The sequence below is a fragment of the Hippopotamus amphibius genome, chromosome 11, assembly GCF_030028045.1.
Source record: "Hippopotamus amphibius kiboko isolate mHipAmp2 chromosome 11, mHipAmp2.hap2, whole genome shotgun sequence".
NCBI lineage: Eukaryota > Metazoa > Chordata > Mammalia > Artiodactyla > Hippopotamidae > Hippopotamus > Hippopotamus amphibius.
The window spans coordinates 20,355,023-20,368,062 of record NC_080196.1 but is presented as its reverse complement, the minus strand read 5'-3'; the positions used below and the strand labels follow the sequence as shown (position 1 = coordinate 20,368,062).

The following is a 13,040-nucleotide window of genomic DNA, read 5'->3' as shown; positions in this document are numbered from 1 at the left end:
TTCATCCGTTGACAGACAATTTCTTTACATATCTTGACTATTGTGAATAATGATACAATAAACATGGGAATGCAGATATCTTTTGGGTATCCTGTTTTCATTTCTTTTGGATAAATACCTAGAATGGGGAATACTGGATCATACAGTAGTTCTATTTTTAATTTTTTGAGGATCCTTCATACTATTTTCCTTAGTGGCTGGACCATAGTCCCTTCTTTATTTTTTCATTATCAAAGGAAGAGGGCCAGTTATAGGGAGAAAAGACATTGTCTTCATTAATAACAGTAAAAAAATGGTAATATAATTTGGGAAGTAGAACGCCGTGGAGTGAAGAAATAGAATTTTATTCAAAGAGGCGGATACGTCCGACGAGGTGGCCGAGTGGTTAAGGCGATGGACTGCTAATCCATTGTGCTCTGCACGCGTGGGTTCGAATCCCATCCTCGTCGTTCGGTCCGCCCGCTGAAACGTGGGGGTTAGGTTTTAGTGCTTTGTGAACAATACGGCAGCACTTGTTTAGAGGTGCTTATCTTAGAAAAGAACTGAGGTAACAAATAACCATCATTATCGATAACACTTTTTAACCCCTTTCATAGAGGAATTAAGATTTTGTCGCATCGCGTTGGTGGGAGAGTTAAGAATCAAACTCCGCTGCCTCCGCTCAGGCACAGGTGTGTGCACCGATTCTCCGGCTTCTCCACCGTTGTCAAAACGTGATTTCGGGCCCTCTGACTTCCGTCATGCTGGTTAACCCCCTCCCAAAGCAGCCCTCCGCCTCCCTCCCGCCTGCGTTCCTAACACTGGTAGCAAAGTATAAGCAACTATGGAGTTTTCTCAAAATGTCCACGTTTCCTCCATCGCCTCGGCGCAGTTGAATCAGTATCTTTGAGGGTGACGTCCAGTCTTCCTCGTGGTTGCAGGCGCCACACGGGATTCTGATGGATTTCTTGGGCTGAGAACCACTGGCCATTCGCTTCCCTTCACTCTCTGCTCCCACCTGCTCCCCAGCCTTGATTCCTGTCTCGGCAGTTTTTATTGAGGTTGTTTTTGTGTTTGTTTTTTCCTCGCCTTTTAAATCCCAGGCACCTTTCCAGGTTCAAGGCGCTCTCTCTTTACACCTTATCACTCCCTATCCTCCCAACCTCTTCCTCAAACTCTAGCTTTATCTGACCACTGGTCCCTGTCTTCCAGAGCAGAAAGTGTTCCCATGCTCTGCTTTTGCTCATGTAATTCCTTCTGCCTGGAGAGTCTTGGCTCCCTTGAGGCAAAGTCCTTTTGCAAGACCCACATCAAAAACACCTTTTCCTTGAATCCTCAAGTGAAAGCATCATTCTCCTCTTTGTATTGTATATGAATGAACTTAACCAAAGATCTTTTCCATGAACGTAACCAAAGATCTTTTCCAGGTGCTCCAGCCTCTGTTTCTTCCTTCTTTGATCCTCTTCTGCCACTTATATCTTAATTTCAGCACATAATCCCATAAAATCTCACCTGTCCCCTCTTTTGACCTTATAGTAAACTATACCAAAGGGCTGAATGAAGGGTGTAGAATAACAAAATTTGAAGGGACCATAAAGATGCTCTCTCTGAAAATCCCCCCCTCCATCATCTGTCTCCATTTTGCAGATGAGAAAACTGTGGTAGAGACCAGACAATTGTTTAAAAAAATCATATAACCAGCCTTTCCTTACTAAGATTCACGGGAACCAAGTTCTTTTAGATCAAGCAGTTAAGGTAATAAGGTCTTTCTAACATGTTCAAATCTAGTGATTGGGATCGTGACTTTTGATACCTGGAAAATTCTTCCGAAGTACACTTGTCATAGGCCAGCAAAATTTCCAAAGGCCCATGAGGATTGAGACCTAAGAAGCATAAATTATGAAGTAAAATCTGTTTTTGAATCTTAGCTAACAATATTTGGCTTATATGGTATATGTAGTTCAAGGATGGTTCACAAACTTTAACCCATTTTATCTTGAAAATAAAAACTCAGCAAATGATGATCCAGATCGGAGGCCAAAGTGGAGCCTTGAAGAATTGGGTAATATGTTTTTTATATTTTTGAATTTTCTCCAATAAAGAATCAAAGATATTGGGTGCCTGAGCAGTCTTATTCCTCTTGTCCCTTCATCCCCATGGTTACCTTGTTTGAGAATAAGGTTGTAGGGATACTACCCTTTTATATGCTTGTCTCCCTAACTTTGCACACTGTAAACATTCAACAGATATTTATAAAATAAACACAGGCCTATCGTGTGTGTGTGTGTGACGGTGACGTGGCAGGGATTTGAAACTTTGTCCAGGCAGAATATACCTAGGGTATTTGTCACCCTTTTAATACACATTAAAGGATAATTTAAAATGTGCTAATCTCTTGTATTGTTTCCAAAACAGGGAGGTAGATCTGGAGCAATTTTGCCTCTGCCCCTCAGCTCTTTTAAACTCAAAGGCTCTGTTTTTTCCTTCACTACTAAAGAGAGAAGGAAAAAGGAACATATTAAGTAATTAAGCCTCCATGTGATTTGAACCAACGTTTGAATCTGAAAACACCATGTCTCACCAGGAAGTCAACAATTGGGAATTAAGTTTTCTTCATCCTAAGTTACTATGAAATTCAGTTATTTAGGCACAAAAAATTGTTTTTGTATATTTTTCGCAGCTATCTTCTCTACCTTCCTGTTCGCACACACATTCTGCAAACACTGCGGCTCTTTTAATGACCTTAACATTCTGTTCTGTAATTTAGGGTTGAATAGAAGCTGTTCTCATCCTTTTGACGGCAACAAAACCAAAGGGAAAAAAAGGAAGTTAAGATGGAAAAGATAGGGGAAGAATGGAAACCACTGGCAGATTCCAGCAGCAGGAACTCAGACTAGAAGAGAAATGTGAAGAGATTGTGGGCCTTGGGCAAAGCCATGGCGAAGGAGAAGCGGCAGGTCTCCCCTTGTGCTACCCACCAGGGGCTCAGTTCGAGAGAGCCGTTTACAGATCGGAATTCCCCTTTCAAGGACAAGCCGAGCCTGTGAAAATGAAACTCAGGAGCTCAAATCCAAATCTGGGGAGATCTTGAGAGCCCCAGAGTATGGGAAGGCCTTATTTCAGTTTTGACTTCCAGCCACTCTCCACATTGGTTCTCCCAAGGCTTTTAAGAATAACACCTTCAAAATAGGGCAGGAAGAAAAAGATTCGAAAAACACATTTAGCACATGACCTCCAACCGCCTACCCATGAGATAAAGTTATCAATTATTACAGGAGGGCAGAAAACGAAAGACTAACCACGAAGGGATTCGAACCCTCAATCTTCTGATCCGAAGTCAGACGCCTTATCCGTTAGGCCACGTGGTCCCTGGAAACATTACCTTGCTGAGACACTTAGGAAGTAAGTTTTCTGCCCCTGTTCTGCGTCATGAAATTTACATAATGACAAAAAGGCAATGGCCCCCGCGCCGCTCGCGCCCTTTGTCATTGGAAAAATGGAAATTCGAGATTATGGGGGTTATCTGGGGCCAAGGAGTAGGGCCTTGTGAAGCGTAAGAACTGACAATTATTTCGGTCTTGGTTACTCCACGGAGTGAAAAGTCATTTACCGTAAGACTCCCGAGCAGAAAAACTGGAGTTTATGGCACCCAAACGATGCCAAAATATTGCATATTGCCTGCATCGAGGGATATTTTTAAATACGAAAACTCAGAGTTTCTTCCCTGTGAGTACTCAGTCACACTCGCCATTTTCACACTCTAGTTATTTGGGATGTCTCCCTGGACAGTTGTCAGTGTAAGAAGGCAGTCTTACTATATAAGGCAGCATCTGCAGGATTGTCTTTCTTCTCAGCCCGCAAGGATAACTGCAGGCACCCAGGCACGACAACTTCCCCTCTCCCATGCACTTCTGGAATTTTCCCTGATTGTTATAATGTGACATCAAAGCACCTTTCACAGTATATTTTTATGTATTTGAAGAAGAGGATGACTTTTTTTTGGGGGGGGGCGTTTATCAGGGTTTAGGGAGGTCTGGTGCCATTACCATTATTTGAGCCTTCTATATATTAATAAGCACTACAGTAGAATTACAAAAATTTTGACAATTTTTACATTTAATAGGTGAATCAATACAAAAACGTGTTACAATAAAAGCATTCAATGGTTAAAATATTTATAGAATTTATAACGTTCAGTAGAGGGCTTGGCCCAATAATGTGATATAGATTTTAGGTTATATTTTGGATGGCCTCTTTTAAGCTTGCCAGTACATCTCTGTGACTTCATGCACCTCGTTTGAAGATAATGTCAACAGTCTACACGTTAGGCATTTCCTTAATTTTCTTAAATTCCAGACCCTGGGGAGCATTGGCCTTCTTGGCTTATTTGTAATCGGTCTTGGCTTTCCTTGACTGGTAAATTAGCAGCTTCTGGAGTACAGAAATGGGCCCTTTCACATAGTCTTTCTTCCCTTTCCACAGAATAACATCTGGCAAATAGTAGGAGCTCAATAAAAGTGTGCTTAATTTCTCATATACATGTTTTTGAATTTTGCAATTATTAGATTATTAAACAAAAAGATCCTTCTATCCAGCAAATATTTGAAAATGGACTTGTTTTCTTCTCTCTTCCTGGAAGCAGGAGGATGGTGGCTAAACCATCATAGGTAGTGTTGGTGGAAGTGGTAAGAAGTGGTTGAATTCTGGATTTGTTTTAAAGGATTTGCTGATAGGATTGAGGGTGTGAGAGAAATAGAGAAGTCATATATATCTTCATGATTTTTTTGCTTTAACAACAAAGTTTCCATTTACTGAGATGAGGACCACCACAGGAGGAGAGGAAGGAGCATTTTGGGGGTGGTGTGTGTGTGGGGGGGGTTGGGATAAGTTGTTTGGACATGTTAAATTTAAGTTGTGCACTGAACACCCAAGTTTGGAGTGGTCAAATTAAGATTTTATATGTATGCATACACAAAATTGTGACTATATATATTGAAGTGGATATATATACACGTGTGTGTGTGTGTGTGCGTGTGTATGTATATATATATATAAAATCTCCAGCCTATTGGAGACTTCATCTTTGAGAAGATTACAGGCAAGGAAATCCAGCCAAAATAATTTTTGAGCATGACAGGTGTCATGCTTTCCATGACTTTTCCCCTCTAGCAAGAAAGAGTGTCAGTGTCATCCCTGAAGATGGAGGACAAGAAAGCCTTCTCTAGTATTTGCTTTTGTATATCTTTCTCCTTTTGTGACTCCACTTTTTCCTTTGCTGTAATAAATCTTAATCTTGGGTATATATTGATTCACGTGAATCCTTCCAGCGAATCACCAACTACTGGGTGGTCATTGGGCTACCAAGAAACAACCATCCTTTTCCCTTGTTCCCATTGCAAATTTCAAATTGACTTAATGTACAATCCTTTTAAAGAAATATCTTTACTATACATACTTGTCCTATACATACTTAAATATTTATTTGTTTAAAAGTATGTCTACACTTTAGGCTACTTAATGCCTTTTCTTAGCACAGTATGTAACATAAATATCTGAATAGAAATCCATTCTGAGTGAGAGAAAAATTTAAAACAGTCCACACATATACTTAAAAAATGAGCAGAGAATAGTTCTGTTAGAGACTGGAAGGTAGAGGGTAGAGACACATTGACCAGTAGCCGCCGAAGTGGTTTTTTCAGGTCAGAGTACAATTATGGCCACCCACACTCTGCACTCAGTCCCAAAGATTAAAAATCCAGTACTTGCAAAGAATCTGCACCGGGATGGCCCAGTAGATTTCTAGTCTATCACTTTAACCACATGGCTACAATTACCTAAAAGTAGTGCTTTCCGAATTATGTTATAGAAGGAAATATAACTCAAATCTTGTCTTCCAGCCCTGCCCCATTCAGCATTTTCGCAGCTTCACAGGGCAACGAGAACTGTTTTGATAACTGGTGGCAACAGCAGCACGGTTAGTTTGGCAACAGGAAGAAATCACGTAAACGGTCTCACGTTTATTTTCAGGGAATCATTTTAGCTCCACAATTTAAAATAAAAATGGGGGGAGGGACTTTATTTTCTTTCCTTATTGTGAAGCAAAGCTACAAAATTTTAAGTGAAAAAAAAAAATACCGATAGCAGAGGATGGTTTCGATCCATCGACCTCTGGGTTATGGGCCCAGCACGCTTCCGCTGCGCCACTCTGCTACCCCGTGTAAACCTCTTACCAATAATACTCTTAACTCTACATGGAGGCGACTTCGCCTCTAAACCAGAAGACTGTAAGAGGCCTATTTATTTTAATTCTTTGGATTCAACTTGCCAAGTCTCTGGAATAATGTCGCTACCAGAATCAGAGAAGACAACGAGGAGTAGAAAAGTAAACATTAACACAGAGTTAAGTTACTGGGCGCAGAGGTGAGGGGTGGTTAGATAATGAAATGAGAATTACAGGTTTTAATAAACAGGGAATGAAACGAAAACAAGTCGGAAAAGGAACACGAGCGTCTGCGCGGCGGGCGGGAATTCTACCAAATAATCACTAACCAACAATGTATTCGCCTTTGGGAGGAAAATCCTTTTGGTCAGATTTCCCTTGGCTTCGTGATGGAGAGGGTGAAGTCTTGCAGTTTTTAAACTCCTCCGGTGCGGTGCTTCGGTTTGAAGGAATTTTGTTGTAGGAAGCGGTAACGCCGGAAGCGTGGTAAACTTGGGGGCAAAGTGAGGCTCCGCATTCCAACGAAGGCTGCAGCAGTTCCGATCGTGTGAGCCAAGGCTCCTGTACAACCGTCCCAAAGCATCCCAAGCAGCAAAAGATAATTAGTAAAAAATGTTAACTTCTTTAGTCTAACGTAGCTGTAAAACAGGTCCGAAAATTCTCGCTTAGGGACGGAGGACCTTCACAGAGTGCACACTCGGCTGCGGCGACTTAGTCGTCATGACGTCATCCAGAACTGGGCCACGCGGGGAGGGGCCGGCAGGCTAAAGGCAAATATCCGCGAGCGCGCTTTCAGTCTTCAGTTCGGTCCGAAATCCGCTCATATAAGGGAATTGCCTGCGAGTTTTTGCTGCTGTTGTGAAAGTTACCAAAACAGCGCAGTCATGTCTGGTCGAGGCAAAGGCGGAAAGGGATTGGGAAAAGGGGGCGCCAAGCGTCATCGTAAGGTTCTGCGCGATAATATCCAGGGTATTACCAAGCCCGCCATTCGGCGTCTGGCCCGGCGTGGGGGTGTCAAGCGCATCTCCGGCCTCATCTACGAGGAGACTCGCGGGGTGCTGAAAGTGTTCCTGGAGAACGTGATTCGGGACGCGGTCACCTACACCGAGCACGCCAAGCGCAAGACCGTGACAGCAATGGACGTGGTCTACGCGCTCAAACGCCAGGGACGCACCCTCTACGGTTTCGGCGGTTAAGTCGTTCACTTTCAGCTATTTAACTTTTTTCCACCAAAGGCCCTTTTCAGGGCCGCCCACATATTTCGGTGAAAGAGCTAGCACTATTGTGATGCTCGTCTTGAGGCTTGTATGTTTTAGTTGGTCAGTTTTGATTAAAAGCTGTAACTTATCAACTTTCAGGTTATGTTTTAGAAAGGCAGAATTTGCCTATGCTACGTATGTTTCTAGTAGCAGTGCAGTTTTGCGTATAAGCGGGCGTTTTAACGTTTCGTGGGGGCGGTGAGCGAACTCGCATACCACTGTCTACCGCACGAAAATGCCACTTCAGGTCTATTGTGTTGTGAGTTTGTATTTGTGCACGCACAGTGCTTCAGTACTAGAGAGAAGTAGACTTAGGCCGCCCGCGATGTAGGCATGAGAGAGGTTCCCTTCCCCGCCTGTGGTCCGTGCTCAAGATGGCGGCGAGGGCGAGGAACAAAGAAAGCCGTGCCCGCGGCGGGAAGCTGGCCCCGGACACAAAGGCGAATTCAGGTATGGGGCCGGCCGGCCGCTGCGGGGGCGCGGGGCGGTGGGGGCCGCTCCTGGGCTTGGCTCTACTGACTAAAAAGCCTTGCTTTGGGGGAAACGTACAACGCACACGCGGGAAGAGCTAGCACGTATTGTTAGCGATAGAGAACACTATATTCTGACTTCCTGTGAAGAAAAATTTAAAAAGCCTGTATGAAGTATGTTACTTAACGAACAACATAAATTTTATCTAAGTTTAACAGTTAAGTAGACATGATTTTAAAAAAAGTATACAGGCATCAGTATTTTTTACCTCCAATTATTACGTATGCACAATTGCTTTTTTTAAAGCTCCCATATAATTGCTTCCAAACTGAAACCAGATTCCCTAGTATCTAATACCGAGTTCACAGTAACAAATCTCTGCTATGCCCCAGATGTCTTCGAGATCTGGCTCAAAGGAGGATCCAGTCATGTCTTTTCTGTCTCAGGTCTCTTAATCTACAACTTCTCTCCTTCTTGATCTCATTTAGTTTTTTGATAGTGATTTTCTGTAGACCTGGCCGATAGAATGTCCTGGTTTGGCTTGTTTCCTGATGGGGTTATTTTCCTTGACTTCTCTACCCTGAAAGCCCCACAAGTGATTTTCCGTAGACGTGCCTGAAATCACGTTAATTTTCTTGTCATGGAACAGTTATAGATGATTGTATGTAAATACTATCTTACATCAGGGGCACTTGATGTCAGGGTCATCCAGATTCGAGATGATAGATCAATTACTGGCTAAGGGTGATTAGTTTCTTTGTAAAATCAGGTTTTTCCTCTTTGTGGCCTGCACGTAATTTGATACTTTGAGAGCCGGAAATCAATGGAGTCATTTGGAATCTCATCTATTTTAAAGATATGGGCTCTGGTGCTTAAATATGAAAAGGATGAGATATTTGAGCTAAGGCACTGGTGTGAGGAAACAAATTCATATGACAATATTAACAAAAACAAAATTGAGCACATGGCATGTACCAGGCACTGTTTGACACTATGGAATTATAGCAGTGAACAAGTGTGAACAAAACTATATTCATGGAGCTTATATTTTATTGGAGGGAGCACAAGCAAAACGGGTAAAATATAGTGTGTAAGATGGTGCTATGAGGACCATTGAAGCTGAGAAAGGCATTAAAGTATGGAGGAAGGACGTGACATTTTAAGTGATATGGTCATAGAAGTCTTTACTCATAAGTGGTGCCTGGGGAAAAAAAGATTGAGAAAGTGAAGTTCCAAATGGAAGGAAGACCAAGAAGGAAAGCCTGGAAGTAGCAAGGAAGTATTGTTGTTTGGCAGAGGGAGGGCAAGGGGGTGTGGAGGAAAAGGAGACGAGGTCTGAGAGGCAGATGGAGGTGAGTAGTTCCTATATGGCCTTCCTTATAACCCAACACATCTGACTATTAAAAGAGGTACCCCTAATCCTAGTGAGGCATGAGAAGGTCCCTGGAAAGTAAGGCACATGTTACTTGAATTGGCTATCAAAGGCAGGGAAGACTTACAGGCACTAGGTTGTCCTCAGAACAGTTCAGGCGAAAGAATTGGTTTTAAAGAGGGGCTTGGATTGACATATATACATTAATATGTATAAAATAGATGACTAATAAGAAAAAAATCATTGTACACTTTAAATATATGCAGTTTATTGTATGTCAATTATATCTCAATAAAACTCTTTTTAAAAGGAAAAAAAATAAAATAAAGAGGGGCCTGGGCTGTTAGAAGGGAATGAGATTGTCCACACTGCCACACGAGGAATCCTAATCGCTGTCAACTGCTAGTAGACTTTCCAGCCTATTGACTTGTTCACAGCCTCAGGATTCTGAGATTCCAAAGCAGACAGGACTAAGGGCAACCTCCCCGCCCTTCAGCCAGATGTTTTAGCAACAGGTAATATTCTAGAGGACTTTCTCTGTGCAGGCACCACCCTAAGTGCTGTGCTAATTCATCACCCCAGCAATGCCATACAGTAGTTGCTAATTATTCTTCCCATTTTAAAGGTAAGGGAATGCTCACAGAGGGTTTAAGTGACATGTCCAAATTTAGCATTCAAAGAGGCACTCAGGACTGTATCATATGCTGGGGAATTTCTCCTTAAACCATGCTTATCTATTTCTTAAACATGCTTATCTACGTGTTTTCAATAATGCATCGTTTTAAAATTATTTAAAATTAACTTTGGACAAGAAATGAATGCCTTAATTATATGTGGGATTTAGGGAATTTCCTTCACCAGCACCATTACAAAATGTCACTTATTTAATGTTCACTGAAATTACTGTGCAGATGTAGAGAGGAAATTTTTTTCCTTTTCCCCTTCTAGATTATTTGGCTTGTCTAATAATTGATACAAGAAAGATTAACAGGAGAAAAACAAAAGGAAATAACGTATCTCCTGTATACATTGGAGAGCCCCTGTAAAACGGAGAAAATCTACAAAATGGCTGCAGCCACCACCTTAAATACCATCTTCAGCTAAAGACAAAAAATTATGGGGTGGGCTGTCAGTTGTGGGAGGCAACCAGGAAAAGCACAGAAAACATGGGTAAGGTTGTTATATGCAGATTTAAGTTGTGGCCTTTTCCAGAGATAACAGATTGTAGAGATTTGGCCATTCTCTTCCTGGTACAGAAAAGGAGACATCCTTACAAATGAGATATTTCCCTTATATGTAAACGTCTATGAAAGAGTAACCTTTTTAAGTTTTCAGGGCTTTTCCTGTTTCTTAATAATAATTAGCTTAGAATTATCAATATACAAATAGGCATGTTTTGCTTCCTTTTCACGTGGCTAATAAATAGAAAATAAAACCTTTGAGCTCAGGTTTAATGCTATACTCATGGCTTTTCCTCACCCCACTGCAATCAGGAAAGTTATCTTTGCTAGTTGTACATAAATATAATTTTACTTTCTCACTGATTGCCCTGGCCACTTTATGTTTATGGAGTTACAGATCCTTAAGAGACAACGTGGGTGGATCTTAAAAGAGCCTTGCATTATTGGCGTTGTTAGAGTTGAGGAGTTTATTTGGAGCTGGTGTACTTGGTGACAGCCTTGGTGCCCTCGGACACAGCGTGCTTGGCCAGCTCTCCGGGCAGCAGCAGGCGCACGGCCGTCTGGATCTCCCTGGAGGTGATGGTCGAGCGCTTGTTGTAATGCGCCAGGCGCGACGCCTCGCCCGCGATGCGCTCGAAAATGTCGTTAACAAATGAGTTCATGATGCCCATAGCCTTGGACGAGATGCCGGTGTCCGGGTGGACCTGCTTCAACACCTTATACACGTACACGGAATAGCTCTCTTTACGACTGCGCTTGCGCTTCTTGCCATCTTTCTTCTGGGCCTTGGTGACGGCCTTCTTGGAGCCCTTTTTTGGGGCTGGAGCGGACTTAGCTGGCTCAGGCATCGCAAAACAGGAAAACCACCGAGAAGAAAGTGAGAGACAAATACGCCCACAAGCAAGTGGCCTATGTTGCTTGGCCTGTATGCAAATTAAGGATGGCGGAATTACGATTTGTGATTGCTCTTCTCAGCATGCTAACCTCTGATAGGCTCCTTAGTCCAAACTCTCATTGGCTCGTCCCTTAGCTCACCCTTACATAATTTAACCTTAGAATTACACAAGCTCTATGTAAATTAGTAACGTTGTTGTGGCTTTTGATTGGCTAAAATTTGTGTTCCGCCCATTGCACAGGCTGTATTACCAAACCGTCGCAGAGTATAATTGTCTGGTTTCTCGTCTTGTGAGGGCCAATTTTTTTGGTTTTTGTTCCGTTATCAATATTTCATCATGTCTGGTCGCGGCAAACAGGGTGGCAAGGCACGCGCCAAGGCCAAGACCCGCTCCTCGCGGGCCGGGCTCCAGTTCCCCGTGGGCCGAGTGCACCGCCTGCTCCGCAAAGGAAACTACTCCGAGCGGGTCGGGGCCGGGGCCCCGGTGTACCTGGCGGCGGTGCTGGAGTACCTGACGGCCGAGATCCTGGAGCTGGCGGGCAACGCGGCCCGCGACAACAAGAAGACGCGCATCATCCCGCGCCACCTGCAGCTGGCCATCCGCAACGACGAGGAGCTCAACAAGCTGCTGGGCAAAGTCACCATCGCTCAGGGCGGCGTTCTGCCTAACATCCAGGCGGTGCTGCTGCCCAAGAAGACCGAGAGCCACCACAAGGCCAAGGGCAAGTGAACGTATTTCAGTCAGTGCGTGTCTTTATAACCTTTTACCCAAAGGCTCTTTTAAGAGCCATCCACATTTTCACATTTAAAAAGGCTTGTAACAAACTAAATCTGAGCTCGGTCTATAAGACTTAACACAGTTAAAGCTACAGGGTAGTCGCTATACTTTACCACCCCAAACTATTTTGGCTTTTCGATAGAACTGCTTGCAATGTGATTCAGGCAAACGGCTTTTACAAGAAAAAGGTTAGTACCGTAAACAAGGGTTTTTAGTAGTGGTGAAAAAGCTAAGTTTTGGTCACGTTTACAAAACTTGAGGTAGTCTTTAGGTATTTCTCTAGAGCGAAGGGAAACATACGATCCTGTCGAAAAAACAGGTGAGGGTGGTAGCTTGGGATGTCCCTAAGACGTTTGAAACAGTGAAACGAAAGAACCTCTGGCAAATCAAAGATAAGCGCGGGCTTTTCAAGTTCTGAACATGTTGCCGAAAGTCGGCCTCTTCACCTGTGACACACAGCGGCGACAGAGTTGGGTGAGGTAGAAAAGAGTAGTTTTCATTGCTTTGCCAGCCGAAGGAGGCCACAGCAGAGCAGTGCCCTGAAGGCTGTCCCTCCCTTGAGAGAGAGTAGGAAGGAGTCTTACATAGTCTAGGAGTGGAAAGTAGGACTGCAGATAAGGATGCAAGTATGCATTCTTTTTTACTTTAGGGAAATTTCAAAATCAGAGCTGGCGTCAGGCGGTCCTGGGACTGGCTCTGAAGGTGCTTGAGTTATGGCACCGTGACCTTTCTGGAATTAAGAATGTTCACAAAGGAAGGTAGTGTTTTCTCGAAGTAAACACCAGGTGCATAGTACAATTCTAACTAGAAAGTAATCATTTTCAAAGTGAAATTAAGCAAGACAGAAAAACATCTCTGAGTGGCTGAATGGGCTAAAAGAATAGA

The 13,040-nt window shown here is 43.1% G+C and overlaps 3 protein-coding genes and 3 non-coding genes across 6 annotated transcripts; 3 read left to right on the top strand and 3 right to left on the bottom strand.

Moving 5' to 3' along the window:
• Positions 1-367: 367 nt before the first annotated feature.
• TRNAS-GCU (transfer RNA serine (anticodon GCU)) lies at positions 368-449 on the top strand. Its single transcript has one exon. It is a non-coding gene; the product is annotated as a tRNA-Ser (tRNA).
• Positions 450-3,274: 2,825 nt separating this feature from the next.
• TRNAR-UCG (transfer RNA arginine (anticodon UCG)) lies at positions 3,275-3,347 on the bottom strand. Its single transcript has one exon. It is a non-coding gene; the product is annotated as a tRNA-Arg (tRNA).
• Positions 3,348-6,117: 2,770 nt separating this feature from the next.
• Positions 6,118-6,189, bottom strand: TRNAM-CAU (transfer RNA methionine (anticodon CAU)). The gene has a single exon. It is a non-coding gene; the product is annotated as a tRNA-Met (tRNA).
• Positions 6,190-7,069: 880 nt separating this feature from the next.
• On the top strand, positions 7,070-7,496 carry LOC130831744 (histone H4). The gene has a single exon (XM_057700099.1). The coding sequence runs from the start codon at positions 7,084-7,086 to the stop codon at positions 7,393-7,395; it is 312 nt and encodes a 103-aa protein (XP_057556082.1). The 5' UTR covers positions 7,070-7,083; the 3' UTR covers positions 7,396-7,496.
• A 3,453-nt stretch (positions 7,497-10,949) lies between these two features.
• Positions 10,950-11,354, bottom strand: LOC130831738 (histone H2B type 1-C/E/F/G/I). Its single transcript, XM_057700093.1, has one exon. It carries the CDS (start codon positions 11,328-11,330, stop codon positions 10,950-10,952), a length of 381 nt encoding a protein of 126 aa, XP_057556076.1. The 5' UTR covers positions 11,331-11,354.
• A 360-nt stretch (positions 11,355-11,714) lies between these two features.
• Positions 11,715-12,107, top strand: LOC130831719 (histone H2A type 1-D). The gene has a single exon (XM_057700073.1). The coding sequence runs from the start codon at positions 11,715-11,717 to the stop codon at positions 12,105-12,107; it is 393 nt and encodes a 130-aa protein (XP_057556056.1).
• Positions 12,108-13,040: the final 933 nt, after the last annotated feature.